Genomic DNA, 26,190 nt, shown 5'->3' with positions numbered 1-26,190 from the left:
ATGCCTCTTCATGAATTGAAGTCAAAAGAAGAGAATAACTCGATTATTTCAAATCTCATGTAAACACGGTTTTCTTGCTTTGTCAGATTATTCAGGGAGTTTTCAGCGTATCGGTGTGCAGGTAAACATGCAGGCTCATTGAATCATTGATTCAACTGATTCGTTAACTTACCGAAACAATGGAAGTTCACTTAAAAGATTTGTTCAATTCATTCACAAACTAAATACTACTAGTGTTTAGACTTAGGGATATACTTAAGCGAACTCAAAAAGATTGGAGAACGCAATGGAAGTATAACGATAAGTACAGATTCACAAGCGCCATTATGCTAACTAACACACCACACCGCAGTGTGTTGTATGTTTCAAGGTGCTTGGAAATGACAGTGAAAATCAGTAAGACACTTATCAGACAAACACCCAATGTTCAATGCTAGTTAAGATTCAGGGTTGACAAACCAAAAACTAACAATGAATAACCAAACTACAGAGCTAAGCAGCGTTTCCCATCAGAAACATAAACTCACTCAAGTGCCTCAATCAATATGCTTTATTTTGTTTATGCAAAAATGATATTTTCTTTCTTTTTTATTGTTTTGGGGTAAAATATAATATTGACATGTTTTAGTGAGATTTGCACGTAATTAAAGTTGTTTTGCTACGCTTATGTTAAAAAGCATGTACATCCGTACAGTATTTCACTCCCGAACAGTAGAGGGCAGCATTTTTGACATAGAAACTACAGAAGAAGTCCACCAATTGAGAAGAAATCGTCCCGTTTCACTATGTTAGAGATCGTGGTGATGCATAGAAATATTAATAACATAATTTGATCCTTTTTACTGATGCGTTGTGTCTGATCTTGGATATTCAAAAAGGTGAGTTTTTTTAAAACACAAAAGACGTCAGGGATTACTGTGATACGTCGAACTGTATCCATCTGCACTTATTTGCAGCCATCATTATATATGTTTATATACGCTACAGTATTAATAACGATGCGCTGTAAAGATAATACAACTACACTGATACTAGATATCCAGGCAAGTTAACAGAGCATGTGCAGTGTCTCTGTTGTGTTTCTGCTTTGAGTTCTCATCTCATGTGTCGAGGTTTGCATGCGATGTAGCTGTATGAGAAGTGTTTACGTTGTGTTTTATTCCCATGTTGACCTGTATGCTGCTGTATATTTCAGGGTTATTCTATGTTTTTTATTTTTCTCTGAAATGTGTCATTTTGATATTCAGTGGCATTGCATAGGTTGTCATTTTTACATTTAAAATTGCAAAAATTCTGATACGATTTATATTTTTAACATCACAAAAACCTGCTGTTTTAACAGGGGTGTGTAGACTTTTTATATCCACTGTATGTAAACATCTGACCTACTGAGAATGTGATGAAAGAAATAAAAGCAGAAATAAATAATTATCTCTACTATTATTCTGACATTTCACACTCTTAAAAAAAAGTAGTGATCCTAACTGACCTAAGACAGGGAATGTTTTCTACGATTAAATGTCAGGAATTGTGAAAAACTGAGTTTAAATGTATTTGGCTAAGGTGTATGTAAACTTCTGACTTCAACTGTGTATATATATATTTTATTTATTGGTATTTAAAACATATACAAAATCATGGTTAGAGGGTCTACAGTTTAACCATTTTATTTGACATTGCAAAACTATAAGATGCTTCTAAAAAAGATAATTTAATGCAAAGTGACAGGGTCGGCATTTTAGGATCATGACATAACATAGAATTAAATGACAAAAAAGAGGAGACATTTGCTTGTCCTTGAAGAGTTCACTTCGCAATGTTTTTTTTTAAATTTACTTCATTATAAATTAAATATGTTACTAACAGGATAGATGGATAACCTGTGGTCTTGAGAAAGAATAAAGACAAAATTCTAGCTTATATTTAGAATCTTACCATTCATTTTGTTTTCAGCAATATGTATGTATTTGCTAATTCATCAATGAAAATTTGGAGAAGCTATTCATTTCTGAAGTCAGTTTTTACACATGTGTATATATGGGACACAATTGGCATCTGTTTTGTCGAATGACTCATCTAGCAACTACCCATAGTGTGTTGACCACTTTAGAGCTATAGTACATTTCTAAGAGCTTTGCTAAAAAAATAAATAAAAAAAAATCTCTTCTTTTAAGGCTATCATGCTACTGGCTCAGATAAACCAGGCAGCTGATTTTCAGCAAGATGCTCAGGAGGTCACTTTCTGCTTAACCGAGGCTTTGGGGATTTCAGGTCAGAGCTGTGCTCTATATAAATGATTTCATTTAAAGCATTGGTATTTTTATTAAAAGGTAATGTGTGCATACTCTGTGACAATCATCTTGGTCTTTGTCTGTTTGTTCTCCTGTTGTCAAATAAATATTCAGATGGCGATCAGAGCGTGGACACTGTCAGTTTGCAGGCCATAACTTTAGCAGATGGCTCCACTGCATATATACCTCACAACCCCCAAGGTATGTGTAACACTTTGCCGCCTGAACAAACCTTTATTAGCCTTTAGCTTGGTTTTCGGAGCCGCTTTTTAATGAAGCATATTAAACTGGGTTAAACGCAACTGAGGCCCATCTAGTGATTTCACGGGCCCAAGTGTAATTCTGCATGAGAACCATGTTATAACCTAATTAATGTAATGTATAGTTCAGTTTCAGAGGAAAAAATTATTTTAATCATATGTTCTTGTAAAGTTTTTACATATAAATCTGATATACAGTAGTGAGCTTTTTTTGTATCAGTAGTTTGTTGTAATTCTGTGCAATATTTTTACATATGCTTGTAATTTTCCCTTAAGCAATTCATTTCCTGTTAATAAAGAGAAAGAGGACACACATGCCTGTGATCAAACCCTTTACATTTAGTCATTTATCAGATGCTTTTCTCCAAAGAGACTTACAAATGAGGAACATAGCAAGCAATTTGTCATACAAAAGTCAACAATATGTGCAGTATTGCACTGCCAAGTTCTCAAAGTGGCTGGAGAAGTATTGATTGTATTGAAGCTAGTGGTTTTTTTGGTAATTACTAAATTAAATAGAGCAATTATTGTGGATTGGTTAAGTGCTCACGAACAGATGTGTTTTCAGCTGGTTCTTGAATGTTGAGATGGTTTCAGCAGATTGTGTGAAGGTTGGAAGCTCATTCCACCACAGAGGAACAAAGAAAGTGAATTATCGTGAAATGGACTTTGTGCCTCTATCGTTTATTGACCGCAGAGAGCGAATTGGAACATAGAGCTGGAGGAGAGACTTGAAGTAAGAGGGTGCTGTTCTACAGGCTGTCCTGAAGGCCAGAGTCAAAGCCTTGAATTTGATGCGGGCAGCTACATGTAACAAGTGGAGTGAAATCAAGAGTGGGGTGACGTGAGCCCTCTTTGTTTGATTGAAGATCAGACGCGCTGCTGCATTCTGGACCATCTACAGCGGCTTAATCATGCTAGCTGGTAGGCCAACTAACAGGGCATTATAGTAGTCCATTCTTGAGATGACCAGAGCTTGGACCAGGAGAGGTCTGATTTAACTGATATTGTAAAGTGCGAATCTGCAAGACCTGGCTGTTGATGAGATATGGGCAATTAAGTTAAACTGGTCATCTACCACCACTCTGAGGTTCCGAGTGGTTCTGGTTGCCGTTATTATAGTTGGACCAAGATGAATAGTGAGGTTGTGGTCAACGGATGGGTTGTTTGGGATCACAAGGAGTTCTGTCTTGGCAAGGTTGAGCTGAAGGTTACATTCCTTCATCCAGGCTGAGAGGAAGGCAGAGATACGAGCTGAGACGATGGGGTCGTCAGGCTGGAATGATAGGTAAAGCTGCGTATCATCTGCGTAGCAATGGCAGGAAAAACCATGTGCCTTAATGATCGGTCTGAGAGATGTAATGTTGATTGAGAAGAGGAGAGGTCCGAGAACTGATCCCTGAGGAACTCCAATGGATAGCTGGTGCAACTTGAATACCTCTCCTCTCCTTTTCATGCTAACTGTGCAGCGATTGAGGGATTGGGACTTTTAATTAATGTTTAGGATTGAGGGATAGTGATTAGGTGTTCTGAATTTGGCAGCTTTAGCAGTTACAGTCTGTTTTTTTTTTTTGCAACATTTGTATGCTGAAAGTTTCTCGAATTTGACCAGGATTTTAAAAAACAAACAGAAATAACCCAATAATACTTAACTAAACCAGCTAAGAAAACTAGTCAAGAACCCAACTTCAACTCTGTATTTCACATATTTGTGTTATTTTTAATCAATAAATCAAATGGCAAATGCTTTGCGTTAATATTCATTAATGCCATGGAAGTGTTTTTACTTTTCATTTTAAAATCTCAAAGTCACAGTTGACTACATGCTGAGATGAGAATGATGGTTAGAGTTGGTTAAACACTTCTGGTTGTTGTGAATGTTGTTTTTCCCAGACAGCAGTATAATTGAAGGGCAGGTCATCCAGTTGGAAGATGGGTCATCTGCTTATGTTCAACACATTGCTGTTCCCAAAGCAGGTCTCTATTGTTTATTGCTTCACAGCTTGCCTGGTTAGATATACACAAGAAGTGATCTGGAATTTATTATTTGATCATTGGGCTCATTTTTATTTTTTATTTTCTCAAATGCGCACTAGATGAGCCAAATAACTGGACGGCCTCTCCTGTATGTGATGTCATTGGTAACGAGAGTTTAAGACTAGAGGATGGTCAGACTGTGCAGCTGGAGGATGGAACTACTGCTTACATCCACCACACTGCAAAAGGTATTTCCCTTCTTCTGATTTTACTTAGAATCTCATTCGAAATGTAGTTGCCATGTTGAACATGCTTTCTTAATTTACTTTTGTGTATTCTTTGTGCCACTGGGGATTTTACAGAGGCATATGAACCCAGTACTCTGCAGGCAGTGCAATTGGAAGACGGTTCTACCGCATACATTCATCACGCTGTTCAGATGTCACAGCCCAACACCATCCTGGCCATCCAGACAGATGGCACAGATCTGCAGACAGATGCAGCCATTGACCAAGAAACAATCAATGCTTTGGAGCAGTACACGACCAAGGTACCCTTTAAAGATTAGTATATTATTTAAACTAGCTTGTGCATAGGAATGTTCACTTTATGTTTACAGTGATTTTGCTGGCAAGATAAAATTCAAGCAACATCATAAATATCACATTGATTTTATTGTGCATTTCTTTGTCTGTTAAATTTTCTAAAGACCACGTCATTAAACTACTTTCATGATTGTTACTTGTCTGATGAGTCAGGTGTATGAAATTGAGTCAAAGATGTCTAGTAATAACATTACTAATTTAAATTTCAGTAGCTAAAACAGTGTTTAGAGTTGAATTCAAAATTTGGATAATATCTGTGATTTCAACGTTTGTTTCATTTCTGTGTATCAGCTCAAATGGTCTGTCAGTTTCAATTCATCAGGTTCAGTGGTATGTTTGTGTCATCAATGAAAATTTAATGGAGGTTCCCATGGGGTATTTTTCATAAACTTTTAAATACATTTTAATAGTTTTAGTATATATGTAAGTCTTGATTATTTTTACATTTAACAGTATTTTTTAACTGTATTTTACTTCTTGCAGTAGGCATTTTGAGTCTGCTTTGCAACGACTGTTTTCTTGAAATTATTTATCCTCTGATTGAAAAAATATCCTTTTTAAGCCATTTTAGAGCAAATGCATAAATAGAGATAAATATCAAATATCATCAAAAGGGTGAAAAATAATGAATTGTTTTTATTTATCACCCAGCCTTAATTAATATTCATACAGCTTACGCTTTGAGTTTGTTTCCTAGATTGTTTTTAAAAATGTATGAATAATTTAATTAAAGTAGACCGCTCTCGATTTCTGTTTTGCAGATTGAGGAAATTGAATACACAAACTCAATCACAAATGATCCTCAAAGTTTTGTGGAGATGCAGGTGATAAAATAATTCCCCACTTTATATAAATCTCATTTGCCAAACTTTGAGCTGGTCAGCAGATAAAAAGTTTTTCTGTCCTCCAGATTGTTCTTCAGGGTCAAGGAATACGGCGTAATACGCAGCAGACGGGGGAGAAAGTTTTTCAGTGTAACTATGATGGATGTGGAAAGCTTTACACCACAGCAAATCATCTTAAGGTTTTTATTGCTCGTATATTTAAACTTATAAGATTGTATATAATTGTGTTATATGTTACATTCAAAATTGTGTTGTTTGTATTTTGTGTGCTATTTTCAGGTACATGAAAGAGCACATACGGGTGACAAGCCATACTTGTGTGAACTACCTGGATGTGGAAAAAAGTTTACAACAGGTAACAAAAAATGGCTGCAGTAGAACTCCATCTTAAGCTATCTCAGTCTGTAGTCATGTGTACCACTAGGGCATATAAATCTGGGCATGTAATCTAGGGCAGTGTTTTCCAACCTTTTGCCCCACAGCATGATCATTTAGGCTCAAGTACCCCTTCATCAACTCAAAACCAAAGATTTGTACCAAAGGCTAAACATCATTTAATGTTGTTATTAATATTGTAAAATCCCTGATGTACAAAATGAAGAGAAAGTTGCCAGATATGATGGTTAATCATCATCAACAACAAAAACAAAACTGGGCCATAGAAGCCGTGAAACTCACAATAAGAACAGACTGGTGTGGGAGATTTAGTGCAGGGTACAGACTACTTTATCATTAGTTTTTTTTTATCATGTTGGTCTGTTATGATAGACAGGACATTATACACTGCCTGGCCCAAAAAAAAGTGGCATACTCTAATATTTCATTGGACCGCTTAGCTTTGATTATGGTGCACATTCATCATGGCATCGTTTCGACAACCTTATGCAACGTGACAACATTTATTTCCATCCAGAGTTGCATTAATTTTGGCAGAAATATTGTATTGATGACGGGAGAGTCGAACCACTCCATAAAGTCTTCTCCAGCACATCCCAAAGACTTTCAATGGGGTTAAGTTCAGGACTCTGTGGTGTCCAATTCATGTGTGAAAATGATTCATCATGCTCCCTGAACCACTCTTTCACAATTTGAGCCCAATGAGTCTTGGCATTGTCGTCCTGGAATATGCCCGTGCCGTCAGGGAAGAAAAAAATCCATTGACGGGATAACATGGTCATTCAGTACATTCAGGTAGTCAGCTGAATTCATTTTATTGCAGCATAACATTGCTGTGCCTAGACATGACTAGGACTGTCAATTTGGCAGAGAAACTAAATTCAAATTTTTACCGTAACATTTTTCTAATTTCAGTTCATATTCTCAAATTTTAAGTCAAAAGTAAAACGAGGGGGGAAACGCTTCAATAAGCAGTTCTATGTTAACATGGTGTTATACTTGCACTGGTGCCACAGTATATACTACCACAGATGCAAACTTCTTCATAACAGCGATATACCATAGTGTTTTTCATTAATTACAGCTGTATGTAGGGTAGAATTATTCCCAGACAGCAGTGATATTCGGCTGAACTCGGTGGTAAAACGGCTCATGATCCCTGGTCAGGAACTGTTCAAACAGACAGAACACAACAGAAAGGAACAGAACGTGAGGATCTCGAGACATCCATTTCCAACTTGAACTCCTTTACAGACAAACCCATTGCTTAATCTGAGAAATGCTGATAAGAGAGCAAGACGCAATGGCCAAAGACCTCCACCTACTGTAAGGGGATGCTCACACTGAACGCTTTTGCAACCATCCAGTTTACCATTTGTTTTGCTATGTAAACACGATAGACAAACATCTTTGTTTCTCTTTGTTTTTGTTTATTCAGCATCTCGTGCAGGAGCACTGTTTTTTAGATGCCGTGTCACGTTAAAAAGAACTTTAAAATGCATCTCGAGACACCTGGTTTCTGTTAAACTGTATTTTGTTGCGCTTCATTTAGCCTTTTTTAGCGCAAGAATGCGATCGGTCTGAAGACATCACCAGTGCTTGGCACGTGTCCAAAATTCGAATGCGCAGTTTTAGCATTCGAACGTGTGTATTTTTTTAATTTTATTTATTTATTTTTTCTCCCCAATTTGGAATGCCCAATTCCCAGTGTGCTCTAAATCCTCGTGGTGGCGTAGTGACTCGCCTCAATCCGGGTAGCAGAGGACAAATCTCAGTTGCCTCAATCCACACATCTTATTACGTGGCTTGTTGAGCGTGTTACCACGGAGACATAGGGCGTGTGGAGGCTTCACGCTGTTCTCTGCGGCATCCACGCACAACTCTCCACACACCCCACCGAGTGAGAGAACCACATTATAGCGACCACGAGGAGGTTACCCCATGTGACTCTACCCTCCCTAGCAACCAGGCCAATTGGTTGCTTAGGAGACCTGGCTGGAGTCACTCAGCATGCCCTGGATTCCAACTTATGACTCAAGGAGTGGTAGTCAGCGTCTTTACTCGCTGAGCTACCCAGGCCCCCTTGTGCATATTTTTCTTAAATCCGATGAATATTAGAATTTCTAATTTTAATTTGACAGCCCTAGACCTGACCAATTAAAGCATGCCCATATCATAACACTGCCTCCAGAGGCTTGGACAGTGGGCACTATTCATGATGGGTGCATCGCTTCATGTGCTTCCCTTAATACCCTGACGCGCCCATCTGGAATAGAGTAAATCTGGACTCATCAGACCACATGACCCTCTTCCATTGCTCCACAGTCCAATCTTTATACTCCCTAGCAAATTGAAGTCATTTTTTTCAATTAGCCTCACTAACAGGTGGCTTTCTTGTGGCCACACAGCTGTTTAGTCCCAATCCTGTAAGTTCTCATCACATTTTGGAAATGCTCTTACTTTCACCATTAAGCCATAGCCGTAAGTTTTATGACGTGACTTCACAAAATGTTTTGGTGATCTCCGATCATGATCATTCAAGATTTTTATTTTACTTCCACGAAGCTTGCAGATCACCACTATCCTTCCAGGTTTAAATAATGCGTTGGACAGTTTTTAACCCAATTCCAGTGATTTCAGGAATCTCCTTAGCTGTTTTCTTTGCTTGATGCAGGCCAATAATTTGCCACTTCTGAAACACAGTAACATATTTTCCACGACCACGGGATACGTATTCCGACATGGTTGCTTAAGAAATGAGAAGCTACACACTGCATCAGTTAGGGTTAAAAGAATTGTTGACAGCTGAAACATATTAATCACTGCAATAATGATCCAATCATAGGCTCTTAAGTATCTGCTTATTTAAATCCAAACGGCAACTTTTTTTTTTTGGCCAGGAGTGTATGTGTATACAGTGTATGTGTATACAGTGTGTGTGTGTGTGTGTGTGTATATATATATATATATATGTTTTTTGACTATAAAGAACAGAAAGGATATCAAAAGAGACTTTATCAGTGACAAATGGATTGCATGGATCTCATTTTTGAACACGCATTAACCGGAAAGTGTCAAACCAAACTTTTACTCTCAACTTTGCATATTAAAAGATTGATCTTCGGATTTTAACAATAGATATCGAGATTGTTCAAATGAAGATCACGATTAATCGGGAAATCTATATTTTTACTTAGGCCAAATCCCTATCATTTTTATTTGGTAACAATTTACAATATGGTTCCATTTGTTAACATTAGTTAACAACATTAGTTAACTTGAACTAACAATGAACAATACGTTTACAGCATTTACTAATCTTGGTTATTGTTAATTTCAACATATAGTAATACATTTTTAAAATCAAAAGTTGTATATGTTAACAACATTATTTAATGCACTATAAACTAACATGAACTAACAATGAACAATTATATTGTTATTAACTATCATTAACAAATATTAATAAATGCTGTTAAAAATATATTGTTCATTGTTAGTTCGTGAAACCTAATGCATTAACAAATGTTAACAAATGGAACCTTATTGTAAAGTGTTAACTTTTATTTTAGTCATACATTTTGTTTCATCTGTTAAACAAAGCATACTCCAAATATTTTTGCATACCCCCTGGAACCTGCTTACGTACCCCCGCTTGGGAATTACTGATCTATGGGTTAAAGTCTGACCTGTCTTAGTTATTGACTGGGTTATATTCATCATCTTTTTCCCCCCACAATGTACCTTTTTCACACTCCGGGTTTTGGAACGCGGAAGTAAACGTTTGCAGGGTAAACTTCGACAGTGGTGAATGGGAGTGAATTGGAGATCACAGCAAATATTATTTTCACTTACCCATTTGCTCCAAGACCAAAAGAAAAAATCCACTATTACATTTAAATGACTTCCCAGAAGAGGAAAGAAAAATAGAGAGTGATGGATTAAGACAGTAAAATTGGAGAAGATGCCAGATTTACTATCTCTTTCGTAGCAGCTTTAATCGAAACCCCCTCTCAGCTGTGGTAATTCGTTTTTTAAAACTAATTCCAGGGTAATATAACACAAAGCATAATGTTTTAAATTTACTCTCAGTATTTTAAAAATGAGTAATGTAGGTGGCCTGGGTAGCTCAGCGAGTATTGACGCTGACTATCACCCCTGGAGCCGCGAGTTCGAATCCAGGACGTGCTGAGTGACTCCAGCCAGGTCTCTTAAGCAACCAAATTGGCCCGGTTACTAGGGAGGGTAGAGTCACATGGGGTAACCTCCTCGTGGTTGCGATTAGGGGTTCTCGCTCTCAATGGGGCACGTGGTAATTTGTGCGTGGCTCACGAAGAGTAGCATGAGCCTCCACATGCTGCGAGTCTCCACGGTGTCATGCACAGCGAGCCACATGATAAGATGTGCGGATTGATGGTCTCAGAAGCGGAGGCAACTGAGACTTGTCCTCCGCCACCCGGATTGAGGTGAGTAACCGCGCCACCACGAGGACCTACTAAGTAGTGGGAATTGGGCATTCCAAATTGGGAGAAAAGGGGATAAAGAAAAAAAATTATAATGTAAAAGATTTGCGAGATTTACGCTGATAAATAATGCGGAAACGCATCATCACAGTCTGTGAAAAAGGTCTATTGGTCATACTTTTTTTTTTCTGTCATTGTGTAGGTTATGGTTTGAAAAGTCATATCAGGACCCACACTGGAGAAAAACCTTACTGCTGTCAAGAGATGAACTGCAAAAAATCTTTCAAGACCTCAGGGGACCTTCAGAAGCACATGAGAATTCACACGGGTATGTTTATTGTGTGATATTTGATATACCATGTTCCATATCTGATATGGAAATTGCCAATAGCAAAAATTTCCAAGTGGTATTACATGGTATTATCATTGTATTCACATTACCATTGTATTCATAGTACCTTGGAGTACCATGTAAATACCATGATAAATTAATATAATAATCATACAGTACCATAGTAAAGTACCATGATATTGGGTTGTAGACAAGTAACATGGACATGAACTGAAATGATACACTATACACTATGGTTCTAATAAAGTGCCCGACATGGTCTTCTGCTGTTGTAGCCCATCCGCCTCAAGGTTCGACATGTTGTGCCTTTTGAGATGCTGTTCTGCTCACTACAATTGTACAGAGTGGTTATCTGAGTTACCGTAGCCTTTCTGTCAGCTCGAACCAGTCTGGCCAATCTCCATTGACCTCTCATCAACAAGGCATTTCAGTCCGCAGATCTGCCTCTCACTGTTTGTTTTTTGTTTTTGGCACTATTCTGAGTAAACACTAGAGACTGTTGTGTGTGAAAATCCCAGGAGATCAGCAGTTACAGAAATACTCAAACCAGCCCATCTGGCACCAACAATCATGCCACAGTCCAAATCACTGAGATCACATTTTTTTCTCCATTCTGATGGTAGATGTGAACATTAACTGAAGCTCCTGATCCGTATCTGCATGATTTTATGCATTGCACTTCTGCCACATGATTGGCTGATTAGATAATCGCATAAATAAGTAGGTGTACAGGTGTTCCTAAAAAAGTGCTCAGTGAGTCTATTAGTAAAAGTGGTATTTTAGATGCTGAAACTGGTCACTATTTCTTTAGTTTTCACAAATTTTACCACCTTTTTGCAGTTCACTTAAATGGTCTTGCGATGTGACAGTTTTCAAATACAAATATTCAAGTACAAATATTCCATGCAATCTCACAATTAAAATAAGTTCATAAACAGCATGCATAGAAATTTTTGAAAAGTGCCCTTTTAAAATAGTTTTAAATGTAGTATAGCATGTCAGCTGCTCTATTGCCCTATAGTCTGCTACCACTGACCAATTTCTGCACTTTTCTTTTAAGGAGAGAAGCCATTTTTGTGCCCTGTTCCGGGCTGTGGACGATCCTTCACTACCTCAAACATCTGTAAGGTGCATGTTCGCACACATACGGGCGAGAAGCCATATCATTGCCCAGAGCTAGGCTGCGATCGGTCCTTTGCCAGTGCAACTAATTACAAGAATCACATACGGATTCATACAGGTATGTTGCTCTTTTGATTTTGAAAGCGATAGTTCACTCAAAAATGAAAATTATGTCATCATTTATTCACCTTCATGTTTTTTGAAACCATATGATTTCCTTTTTTCAGTGGAACAAATAAAGATGTTGGGCAGAATGTTATCCTCAGTCACCATTCACTTTCATTGCATCTATTTTCCATTTAATGGAAATGAATAGTGAGTGTAACGTGCCGAACATCTCATTTTGTGTTCCACGGAAGAACGTAGGCCATACAGAACAGGTTTAGAACAACATGAAGGTTAGTGATAATGACAGAGGTTTCATTTTTGGGTGAACTATCTCTAACATTTTCTACTCTTTCACTATAATTTAAAACCTACAGGGTTCCCATGGTCATGGAAAACCTAAAATGTCAGGGAATTTTAAAAATGGTATTTTCTGGGCCTAAAACAGTCAAGAAAAGTAATACAATTCTAATAAAAAGTACTGGAAAGTCATGGCAATTTCTACAGTGAATCTAAATTGTCAAGTTGAAATTGCAATTGGTAAGTGCAAAAATAAAATTATTTTTAACAATCCTTACCCAGTAATTATGAATGACTGGAAAACTAATGGAAATTCATTTGACATAAGTTGTGGGAACCCTGTAACTAAATGTAGCTATGTAATGTAATGTTAAACATCGATGTCTTTATTGCATGTAGGAGAGAGACCGTATATATGCACAGTCCCTGGTTGTGACAAGCGATTCACCGAGTACTCGAGTCTGTATAAACATAATGTAGTGCACACTCCCTGTAAACCCTACAAGTGCAACCACTGTGGGAAGTCCTACAAGCAGATTTCCACGCTGGTCATGCACAAACGTACTGCACACAATGACTCTGAGCCTTTAGAAGAGGAGTCAGAGGGCTATTTTGAACCACCTTCAGGTTGGTTATAAAAATACCCACAGATCAGATTTGAATCAGTTTTATTTGTGGAACTAGACTGACTTTTTCATTTATTTTGTATTCAGAGGCCGTAGATGACCCCTCCATGGATGTTTGCCCGGTGAAGTGTGAGGACACGTGCCCGGAAATGAGTACCGGAATCTCTGATGTCACAGGTCAACAACATGTAACGCTCATTACGCAAGATGGAACAACACAGGTGAGCATTCGAAAAAGGTGTTGTATTTTTGCAATTTCTGTGTGGTGACACTGGTGGAACAAAAATTACACACTTCAGCTTTAAGTTAAGTTAAGGATTAGTTCACCCAAAAATGAAAATTCAGTCATTGTTTCAGTCACCCCTGTGTTGTTATAACCCTATATGATTTTTTTAAATTTTTTTTATGATTTTTTTTTTTTTTTTTTTTTAACACAAAGGGAGAAATTGTGAAAAAATGTTGTGCTCAGTGATACTGCATATAATGGCAGTTAATAGTGACTAACTCTTCAAGCTTCAAAAGAATGCAAAAGTATAATTCAGAAGTCTAATAAATTATTCCATGAGACTCTTGATTGTTATGAAAAGATACAGTAAGGTTTGGTGAGAAACAAACCAAAATCTAATGTATTATTTAGTGAACATTTTCAATGACTGTTGATCTCCTGTGCGCATTCATGATAGGGCACGAGAGCAACAGTTCACGGAGGCCCCTCACAATATTAGGGCATTGAAGCGTTCAATCTAAAAACAGGGCCACCACAGCAATAGCGACAACAGAGCACAACACAGCTGCACACAAAACAGAGAACAGAACTTACTAAAAATATCTGAAGAGTTTGTAGTCGAAGAATTGATGCATTTCTATGCCCAGCCTTTTTTTTTTTTTTTTTTAAACTGAGTATTCAGAAATCAAACAGAAACATAGAGGAGGCTACAGGCTGACTGAATTTAAATTTTTGGGTGAACTATCCTTTTAAGGCAAATACAGAAACTAATCACAACACATGTTCAATGGAGTTTTTTTTGGTCAGAGATGTGTCACAAGTCTAACTCAAGACTTAAATATCTTTTGCTGACATGCTGCAGGTTATTTTTATAAACTCTGTTGCAATTTATTTAAAATATTTTTACATTTCCATTATTTCTAGAGATTTCCTAAAAATCAGCAAATGATTGCACAATTTCACAGGATAGAGAAACAGAGAGTGCATAAGAGGCTCCCTTGTATCTAAATAGTATCGCAATATTCAGAGAAAATATTTTTCCTTGTACACAAAAAGACTTGTTTTGTTCATGAGTCTCTAGATTAAAGTCAAGTCTCAAGTAAATTTGTTTTGTTTTTACTCTGAACTGAAGTTTTCATCTCTGTCACAGGCTATTGGAAATACAATCACAATGGTAACACAAGATGGCAGTATGATCACCATCCCACCTACTGAGTCTTTTCTGTCAGGGGAGGCCCATTCAGTCACCATGGTTTCGGAGGACGGCACAGAAGGACAAGTGTGTAGTCTTTTGGATGTTAAAATTTGTCAGACAAGTATATTCAGATTAAAAGTCGACCGATAGTGGATTTTGCAGAGACCGATAACTAAGGTGATGGAAAACCCAGAAAACAGATTAATCCAGTGGTGGTTTTGGGCTTACTTGTTCCCTAGGCGAGATCCCCCCTTAACTTCCCAACCCCTACAATAAGTCCATAAAAGTCCATAAAACTCCAGTGGGTAAATCCATTTCTTCAGAAGCGACATAATAGGTGTGGGTGAGAAACGGATACATATTTAAGTAATTTTTTTACTCTAAATCTCCACTTTCACATCTTAAAGTCACATGTGATGCCTGTTTAGTTTCACTTTCAGATCTGAAAGTGTAAATGGAGATTTAGAGTAAAAAGGGATTATCGATCTATTTCTCACCCACAACTATCATATCACTTCTAAAGACAGATTTAACCACTGCAGTCTTTTATGCTGCCTTTATGTGCTTTTTGGAGGTTCAAGTTTCTGGCCAACATTCACTTGCATTGTATGGACCTACAAAGTTGTTTCTAGAATGGCATGAGGGTGAGTAAATGATGAGAGAATTTTCATTTTTGGGTATAACTAGACAATGAATGTAGAAATGAAGCAACTATATACGGGTGTGTGTGTGTGTGTGTGTGTGTGTGTGTGTGTGTGTATATATATATATATATATATATATATATATATATATATATATATATACACACACACACACAGTACTGTGCAAAAGTCTTAGGTACATAAGATGTTTCACAAAAGCATTTGTCTTAAGATGGTTATTTATATCTTCAGCTTTAGTGTGTCAATAGGAAATATAAATGTTAGACTCCCAAACACTACTTTTGCAAATAGAAAAGATTAGAATAGAAGAACAGGGAGCCCTGCAACAGATGTCATAGCCCCCACAAAGCCCCCCACTGAACATCGTGTCTGAGATTACATAAAGAGACAGAAGCAACTGAGACAGCCTAAATAGATAGAAGAACTGTGGTGAATTCTCCAAGAAGCTTGGAACATCCTATCTGCCAACAACCAAGAAAAACAGTGTCCAGGTGTACCTAGGAGAATTGGTGCTGTTTTAAAGGCAAAGGTGGTCACACCAAATATTGATTTAGCTTTTTTTTTTTATGTTTACTGGACTTTGTATGACATTAAGTGATAATTGAAAACTATTTATGTCATTATTTTTTAAGACATCCTCACTATGCAACATTTTTCAAAATGTTAAAACCTAAAACTTTTGCACAGTACTGTGTGTGTGTATGTGTATGTGTGTATATATATATATATATATATATATACACAGACACACCTTTCACCCATCACGAGCCAGGGGCGGGATGGCATAATTCGGGGCACCTTTCTCTCATCGCGATCTTGCGAGCTCTGTGGAGGGGCGATCGATCAGGTACCATGTCGTGCCGCCCCAGAGAGCGTTGCCCCCCCTAGGCGCCTGCTTATATCGCCTATGCCAGGATCCGCTAGTGGATTAATCGGGTGATGGTTTAAAAACATTTTAATGTAAAAAAAAACATTACTGTGACAGACATAGAGGCAACAAGAGACAAAAATGAATACAATCCAAGATGTAATTTATTGTTCAACCAAAATCCCAAAAATGAAAATGAAGATTTGATACATAATGCGGGACTTCAAACAAGCCTGAAATACACCAGGGACTCTTATTTTAAAGTCTGTGCTTCCAGCGTACACAAACACATAATGGAAACAAAACAAGCACTCTAACAATAATCTACAATGTATTAAAATTAGTACTGTCAGAGCATTTTTTTTTTTTTTTAATCGCGATTAATAACAGATTTTAAAAGTGCTGAAATTTGACTTAATATTCTTCTTTTCCTGTCAAAATGCATTTATTTCTGTCTTAGGAAAGAAAACAAAACAATATGTAACAATATAATGCTTTAACATTTTCCAAACAAAACATTCCACAATATAAATATAGAAATGTACTAAAATAGCACCAATTTAAGAAACATTTCCCAAAGTCTAAGTGGGAGGTTGACAAATTGAAAGAACTAGTACCCCCATAGGTTGCATATTCATTGCAATGCACATTAAATCTTTTAAACTTTAATTCTCCACAATATTAATCAGCCGGCAGACTGTGGCTGTCCGCTTTGTTACAGCAGTCATGGAGCCGCATTCACGTTAGTGCGTCAATGCTGCCTTGAACTCCACATGAAAAGCGCTTGCATACGTCTCAGTCCAACTTTTGGTAATAGTTAAGACTTGACGTGCTTCTGTGGTAATTAAATTACACCTTACAGAGGCTGCAAAGTACTTTCTTTCACAAATCCCATCTGGACTTGTTTTGTACAACAAATAGCGTTAAGAGGTCCATTCCTCATCACTGACATGGCTGTTGTGTGTGTTTGTGATGTGTGCGTCAGTGTAATGACTCCAGGTAGACACACTGCAAAGGTTCCGCCCTGCTCCGACCAATGTTGATGCTGGTTTATGCTTTATTAAAGGTAAATGCATTAATTGCATTTACTGTTAATTTAAATGTTTGTAATTAATTGCATGCATTAATGCGTTTTAATTTTGACAGCTCTAATTATAATAGAAATGCAATAAAATAAACACTGTCATATGGACTATAAATACTGTATGAGCAATAAGTTCCAGAGGAACACGGAGGAATAATAATAATAAAAAAAACTATCAGCAACTATCGCCATTTAATTTTACTGATAACCAATAGTTTTCAAAAAGTAAAACCGATAAATCGGTCAAACTCTAATTCAGATGTCTGTTATTCAGCTTCAGCAAACAACTACAATTTCGCACCCTGATGGCCACAAACTCTTTCTGCTTTGATGTGTGTGTATGAACTGGTAACTTACACTTTCTAATATTTTTCTGCAGATGACCATTATGATGCCAGAATTAGCGTCTTCCAGTATGCAAGAGGCGTTATCATCACACCCAGTTACACTTCTGGCTACTTCTAATGGCACACAGATTGCTGTTCAGGTAGAAAACATTTATGCTAACTTGAACACCATCACAAAGTCATAATCACCTGTGGGATTTTCTTTGAGCCTTGAATTTCCGAGTTGGGGGAATGTCAATTACAAAAATCCTGGCAGAAGCGGAAATTGGTATTGAACATAAGTTGTAATTGTGAATGTTGACTTGACAGTTTAGTTTACAGTTTTGAAGAACAATGATAAAGCTTGCCAGAAAATACTATGTTTTTTTGAGTAGACTCGCAAAACTAAATTTTCCTTCATTCTCTGTGGCACAAGAATTATCAAATAAATAAAGCATAAATTACACAAATGCGAATATTTGTTGCACCAAAGCTATTAAAGCTTCCTGTCTCTGTGGGTAGATTAAAAAAAAAAGAAATATGAAATTGCCAAAATCACTTGAATCCATATTACCTTTTTCTTACGATTTCCAAACTTGTAAGTAGGAGCTTTCTAGAGGACTTAAAGGCAGCATAAGTCCCTCATTAATCCTTCAATTAGATCAATACCTATATATTAAATTGAACGTGTTTTAATTAGAGCTGTCAAAGTTAACACGTTAATGCATGTGATTAATTAGAAAGTTAATTTTTCTTAATCGCGATTAACGCATTTAAAGTTAATAAAGCATAAACCAGCATAAACACTGGTCGGAAGAGGACAGAACCTTTGCGATGTGTCAGGCCGGAGTCATTACTCTGATGCACACATCACACACACACACACACACACACACAAACAGCCGTGTCTGTGATCAAATGATGAGAAAGGACCTCTTAATGCAAGTTGTTGTACAAAACAAGCCCAGATGGGACAGAAATAGAGTACTTTGCAGCCTCTCTGAGGCACAATTTAATCACCACAGAAGCACGTCAAGTCTTAACTATCACCAAAATGCAGAATGAGACGTTGCTTGCAGTGCTTTTCATGTGGAGTACAAAGCAGCGCTTGCCACTGGCATTGATGCGCTGACGCGAAACGTGAACGCGACTTCACGATAGCTGTAGCGAAGCGGATAGCCATTGTCTGTGAAGGACAAGCAGAGATGTAATGCACATTGCAATTAATATACTCAACATATGGTTGCATAGTTGTATCAGTTATTCAACCTCCCACTTAGACTTTGCGAAATGTTGAATATTACTTTAATTGGTGATATTTTAGTGCATTTCTATCTTAATACTATGGGAGGCTTTGTTTGGAAAATGTTAAGAAAGCATTGTTGTTACTTATTGTTTTTTGTTTGTTTTTTTTTTTTTTCTAAAAAGGAAATGTCAATTTTGACAGGAAAAGAAGTTTATGTAGAGTAACATTTCAGCACTATTAAAAATGATGCGATTAATCATGATAAAACATTTTTTTAAACGACTGCCAGCACTAGTTTGAATGTGTTCTGTTCTCTCTTTCAGCTCAATGAGCAAACTTCATTGGAAGAGGCTCTGAGAATAGCATCATCTTTACATGGAGGAGAAACAACAGTACTGGACAATTGACCACCTACACCTTCAGATGGGACTCAGTATTCAATTAGACAAGTGATTACACAAACATAAGTTTTTGTAATTACCATTTTGCCACAATTGCACTGAGGTTAAACTATGTACTATGATAACGTTTCTTATAGATTTTATTCACGTTGTTCTAGATATGTTAAAGGTAGAAACCTGTTTGAATTTTTTAAATAAAAAAAGACATGAGCTGGATGTGTTTACTTTGTTGTGATGCTCTTCCAATTATCATATTGATGTTACATGAGAGGTTTTTTGTGACCTAGACACTTAAGTATATGATGCATCCTATACATATAATAGGCCGATACATGTATGTTTCCATTTTTTTATTTTTTACAAACATTAGTTTTAATTTAGTTGGTTTTCACACAGGGCACGAGCCCCTCCATTATTGACCGCTTGGAAAATCTGTTTACCTTAATGTGCTTCAGGACTATATGAACCAATGAACTCATGAATAATGAGGAGCTGGTCAAAAATATTTTAAAAATGATGTTTATTATGAGGAACTGGTCCATAAACCTTTTCTATGACATTGCAAAAAGTTGTAAAGACATCCTATTGGTAAAAGGGATCAGATTCTTTAAAAGGTGTTTGAATCCATGCTGTATTTAGCATTGTTTACTATTTACATGCAGTTGTTGCTCATGCAAACAAATCAAATCCCTTTATTGTCACAGCCATATACACAAGTGCAGTAGTGGGTGAAAGTCTTGGGTGCAGTTCCGAGCAACATAGCAGTCATGACGGTGATGAGACATGTAGCAATTTACAATAAACATCAGATTTATACAACACAATTTACATATCTAATATACACATAATTACACACAACACAATTACAAATAATAATATACAATGTACAGTATACAATACACACAATATAGAATACACACACAATATAGAATACACAGTATACAATAAAAATAGTGTATATATAAAATATAGAGTAGGTTGTATTGTGCTGTATTGACATTCAGGCTGTCGGTTGATAGTCAGTTGCCAGTGTGTTGTTAAGAGAGAATATAATTTATGACAGTCCGGTGTGAGATATAAGATTAATAAAGTGCAGTGCTGATGTATTTTGATTCTAAGAGATCAAGAGTTCAAAAGTCTGATTGCTTGGGGGAAGAAGCTGTCATGGAGTCGGCTGGTGCAGGTGCTGATGCTGCGATACCGCCTGCCTGATGGTAGCAGTGAGAGCAGCCCATGGCTCGGGTGGCTGGAGTCTCTGATGATCCTCCGAGCTTTTTTCACACACCACCTGGTATATATTATATATGTCCTGAAGGGAGGGAAGTTCACCACCGATGATGTGTCTAGCAGTGAGTCCAATGAGGTGGGCAGCACAGAGCAAATGTAATCTCTGATTAGTCTCTCAAAGCATTTGCTGATGATGGGGGTCAGAGCAACAGGACGCCAGTCATTTAAGCAAGTGATTTTGGATTGCTTTGATACAGGCACAATGGTGGACGTTTTAAAGCATGTGGGGACTACAGACAGAGAGGGAAAGGTTGAAAATGTCCGTAAAAACACCAGCCAGTTGGTTCGCGCACGCTCTGATGACACAGCACAGAATGCCTACTGGACCCGCAGCTTTACGGATATTCACCTTTCGGAAGGATCGGGTTACATCCGCTACAGAGACGGAGAGTGACTTGTGACGGCATAAATTTGTTTATGCATGGGTATACTGCTGCACTGGGTTTGTGAGAACTTCTCCATGTGGTGAAGAAATGCTCCGCATAGTCCTGGAATGACATTTTAGTCAGTAATGTAATGGGCCACTTAAGAAACTACAGTGTTTATAAAAAGTCTACACACCCCTGTTTAAACAGCAGGTATTTGTAATGTAAAAAATGTAAGATAAATCATATCAGAATTTTTGCAGCTTTAATGTAAAAATTACAACCTATGCAATGCCACTGAAAACCAAAGTGACACATTTCAGAGAATAATAATAAAAAAAACTTAGAATAACCCAACTGCATAAGTGTGAACATCCCTGAACTAATACTTAGTTGAAGCACCCTTTGATTTTATTACAGCACTCAGTCTGTTTGGATAAGAGTCTATTAGCTTGGCACATCTTGACTTGGGAATATTTTCCCCACTCTTCTTAACAAAAATGTTCCAGATCTGTCAAATTTTGAGGGCATCTCCTGTGTACGGCCCTCTTCAGGTCCCCCCACAGATTTTCTATAGGATTCAGTTCTGGGCTCTGGCTGGGCCATTCCAAAACATTAATCTTTTTTTGCTGAAGCCATTCTTTTGTTGATTAGGATGTGGGCTTTGGATCATTGTCATGCTGAAAGGTAAAAGATCTTTTCAGCTTTCTAGCAGATGCCAGAAGGATCTGTGCCAAAATTGACTGGTACCTGGAGCTATTCATGATTTCCTCCACCTTCACTAAAGCCCCAGTTCTAGCTGAAGAAAAGCATGATGCTGCCACCACCATGCTTCACCGTGGGTATGGTGTTCTTTTGCTGATGTGCTGTGTTGTTTTTGCGCCAAAAATACCTTTTACAATTTTGGGCAAAAAGTTCAAACTTGGTCTCATCAGACCATAACACATTTTTTCCACATGGTTTTGGGAGACTGGATATAGGTTTTTGCCGGGCTTGGATTATTTATTTATTTCGTCAGAAAAGGCTTGCGTTTTGCCACCCTGCCCCATAGCCCAGACAGATGAAGAATGCGGGAGATAGTTGTCACATGTAGGGAGCAAAAAGTACTTGCCAGAAAGAGCTGCAGCTCCTTTAATGTTGCTGTAGGCCTCTTGACAGCCTCCCTGACCAGTTTTCTCTTTGTCATCTCATCAATTTTGGAGGGACGTCCTGTTCTTGACAATGTCACTGTTGTGCCATATTTTCTCCACTTGTTAATGACTGTCTTCACTGTGTTCCATGGTATAGTCTACAGAAAAAAATTTCAGATGCTTTGTAAGCTCTTTGTGGCCCATGGCTCTTGTAGTAGCATGCAACCAAGAAGATGTCAGAAAAGTCCTACAAGAACAGCTGAGATTTATTTGGAGTTATTCAAAGTCACTTCAGGTGAAGATAGGTATGTACTATTTCACATGAGCTTGATGATTGGTTGATTCTGAACACAGCCACTTACCCAGTTATAAAAGGGTGTGCACACTTATGCAGTTAAGTTATTCTAAGTTTTTTATTTTTATTTTTTTTTCTCTGAAATGTGTCACTTTGGTTTTCAGTGGCATTGCATAGGTTGTAATATTTACATTAAAGGTGCAAAAAGTCTGATATGATTTATCTTTCTTTAATTTTTTACATCACAAAAACCTGCTGTTTTAACAGGGGTGTGTAGACTTTTTATATCCACTGTATTTTAGTGTCACTATAAGTGGAACTGCATAGATTGAATAATCTCCTCCTGCAGCCATCACAGAATCTCAAGGCTATATCTATTTTCTTATGCATATTATCATAACCAGCAAAATACTTAAATTGTATAGTGTTTAAAACACTATAGTCTCTAGAGTTTGTTTGTATGGTGACGTGAGGGGAAAGATTGACAATAGATTCTTAGCTCATGATATCATTTTAGAGAAACATAACTTCCTGCTCTTATTCCACTGACATCATACATTGTGTTGTTTTGCTAGGTAATTTGCTAAACCTGATTTTCAGGACTCAAGGAAACTACCTAAAGGAGAAGAGCTGTCCTGACTCATAAATTGGTGTGCCTTTGACAGCTGCCAGTGACTACAGCGCAGTGAATCAAGGAAATCTGTTTTAGATGCCTGAAATGTGTACAGTTTGATACAATAGATGGTCATCTGTCATGTACTTCTACATTCTTTTCTTTTTATACTGTAGTTTATAACAGACTGTCATTGTGGATCGGTTGTTTGATTTGCTGATGTTTGCTTTGGCAAAAAATTCACCTTATTGTGAATGCAGACCATTAGTGTCAGCATTTGCAAATGTTTGTTCAGAAGTGTAGGCTTTTTCTTGGTGTGGGGAACATTTAATTATTGGATTTACAGTTGTGCTCAAAAGTTTGCATACCCTGGCAGAAATTGTGAAATTTTGGCATTGATTTTTATTTAAGGATAGTGATCATATGAAGCCATTTATTATCACATAGTTGTTTGGCTCCTTTTTAAATCATAATGATAACAAAAATCACCCAAATGGCCCTGATCAAAAGTTTACATACCTTTGAATGTTTGGCCTTGTTACAGACACACAAGGTGACATACACAGGTTTAAATGGCAATTAAAGGTTAATTTCCCACACCTGTGACTTTTTAAATTGCAATTAGTGTCTGTGTATAAATAGTCAATGAGTTTGTTAGCTCTCACATGGATGCACTGAGCAGGCTAGATACTGAGCCATGGGGAACAGAAAAGAACTGTCAAAAGACCTGCGTAACAAGGTAATGGAACTTTATAAAGATCGGAAAGGATATAAAAAGATATCCAAAGCCTTGAAAATGCCAGTCAGTACTGTTCAATCACTTATTAAGAAGTGGAAAATACCAAGCCAAGGTCAGGTAGACCAAGAAAGATTTCAGCCACAACTGCCAGAAGAATTGTTCGGGATACAAAGAAAAACCCACAGGTAACCTCAGGAGAAATACAGGCTGCTCTGGAAAAAGACGGTGTGGTTGTTTCAAGGAGCACAATACGATGATACTTGAACAAAAATGAGCTGCATGGTCGAGTTGCCAGAAAGAAGCCTTTACTGTGCCAATTCCACAAAAAAGCCCGGTTACAATATGCCCGACAACACCTTGACATGCCTCACGGCTTCTGGCACACTGTAATTTGGAGTGAGGAGACCAAAATAGAGCTTTATTGTCACAACCATAAGCGCTATGTTTGGAGAGGGGTCAACAAGGCCCATAGTGAAAAGAATACCATCCCCACTGTGAAGCATGTTGGTAGCTCACTGATGTTTTGGGGGTGTGTGAGCTCTAAAGTCATGGGGAATCTTCTGAAAATTGATGGCAAGATGAATGCAGCATGTTATCAGAAAATACTGGCGACAATTTGCATTCTTCTGCACGAAAGCTGCACATGGGACGCTCTTGGACTTTCCAGCATGCCAAGTTGACCCTCCAGTGGTTACAGCAGAAAAAGGTGAAGGTTCTGGAGTGGCCATCACAGTCTCCTGACCTTAATATCATCGAGCCACTCTGGGGAGATGCTGTTCATGCAAGACAACCAAAGACGTTGCATGACCTGGAGGCATTTTGCCAAGACGAATGGGCAGCTATACTACCTGCAAGAATTTGGGGCCTCATAGACAACTATTACAAAAGACTGCACGCTGTTTTTGATGCTAAAGGGGGCAATACACAGTATTAAGAACTAAGGGTATGCAGACTTTTGAACAGGGGTCACTTTGACTTTGTTGCCATGTTTTGTTTTATGATTGTGCCATTCTGTTATTACCTACAGTTGAATATGAATCCCATAAGAAATAAAATAAATGTGTTTTGCCTGCTCACTCATATTTTTAAAAATGGTACATATATTACCAATTCTCCAAGGGTATGCAAACTTTTGAGCACAACTGTAATTATACATACACTGGGGTTCAGAAGTCTAAGTGCACATTGAAAATGTGGGTTTTAAAATCTGGCAAATGAAGTATTAAAAAACAAAGTAATGTTATGATGTAAAACAAATAAGAAATATTTAAGATTCCACACTATTTCAAGGTCACTAATTGACTATGCAAATTTTTTACAGAATGTTATCACCTTTGGCGCTTTTTGCCCGTCAATCATTTTGCACGTTCTCATAATGTTGTAGTTGCAGAGAATTATTAGGTTGACTTGAAAGAGCCAACCTACTGATCTACTATTTATGCTTACTATTATTATTATTATTAGATAAAATTATCAAGAGTAACTCTTACAGTTTTTAAGCTACAACCACCAAATTCGCAACAGACCTTCAGGTTGTTCTGAAGTATTATTTTCTAACTGATCGGAATTACAGTATTCCCAGAACATCATAAAGACTTCTGGGTTGGGTCATTTGACTCAGGGAAGCAAGGAGCCTTTTGAGTATCACCTAGATAACTGCCTAGCAACCAGAAGGGGTTACCCTAGCAACCAAGTAACAAAACATATCTCTGCACCAGAACATTGTAGAGACTTCCAGTTTCATTCATTTGACTCGGGGTAGCAAGGTGCCTTTTGAGAATCACCTTGGTAACTGCCTAGCAACCAGATGGGGTTACCCTAGCAACCAAGTAACAAATCAAATATCTTTGCACCAGAACATCGTAGAGACTTCTGGGTTGGGTCTTTTAACTCAGGCTAGCAAGGAGCTTTGTTAGTATCACCCTAGCAACTTCCTAGCAACCAGATGGGTTCACCCTAGCAACCAAGTAGCAAAACACATATCTCAGTGCCAGAACATCATAGAGACTTCCAGGATGGGTCATTTGACTCAGGGTAGCAAGGCACCTTTTGTGTATCACTCTAGTAACTGCCTAGCAACCAGATGGGGTTATCCTAGCAACCAAGTAGCAAAAATGTATCTCTGCACCAGAACATCGTAGAGACTCCCGGGTTGGGTCATTTGACTCAGGCTAGCAAGTAGCCCTGTTAGTATCACCCTGGTAACTGCCTAGCAACCAAATGCAAAAGCCTAGCTAAGCAACATGCTAAAACATGCTAGAAATGTCCAGCTAAGTGTTAAAACATGCTAGCAACATGCTAAAACATGTTAGCAATGACTAGCTAGGCATTCTATCTATCAATAAACTTTCAGACTAGGCTTTTTCAAGTCCTGACGAACTTTACTTCTCTAGTTGAGGCATAATGCC

The 26,190-nt window shown here is 37.7% G+C and overlaps 1 protein-coding gene across 1 annotated transcript; it reads left to right on the top strand.

Annotated features, from left to right (window-relative positions):
- Positions 1-732: 732 nt before the first annotated feature.
- On the top strand, positions 733-19,569 carry znf143a (zinc finger protein 143a). Its single transcript, XM_051649329.1, has 16 exons — positions 733-878; positions 2,175-2,271; positions 2,406-2,492; positions 4,445-4,528; positions 4,648-4,776; positions 4,891-5,078; positions 5,895-5,957; positions 6,044-6,157; positions 6,258-6,333; positions 11,040-11,165; positions 12,250-12,429; positions 13,116-13,343; positions 13,430-13,563; positions 14,719-14,847; positions 17,760-17,867; positions 19,276-19,569. The coding sequence occupies exons 2-16, from the start codon at positions 2,181-2,183 to the stop codon at positions 19,357-19,359; spliced, it is 1,821 nt and encodes a 606-aa protein (XP_051505289.1). The 5' UTR covers positions 733-878; positions 2,175-2,180; the 3' UTR covers positions 19,360-19,569.
- The last annotated feature ends 6,621 nt before the right edge of the window (positions 19,570-26,190 follow it).

This window comes from Myxocyprinus asiaticus, chromosome 2 (assembly GCF_019703515.2).
Source record: "Myxocyprinus asiaticus isolate MX2 ecotype Aquarium Trade chromosome 2, UBuf_Myxa_2, whole genome shotgun sequence".
Classification (NCBI taxonomy): Eukaryota; Metazoa; Chordata; class Actinopteri; order Cypriniformes; family Catostomidae; genus Myxocyprinus; species Myxocyprinus asiaticus.
This window is presented reverse-complemented; position numbering and strand designations above follow the sequence as displayed.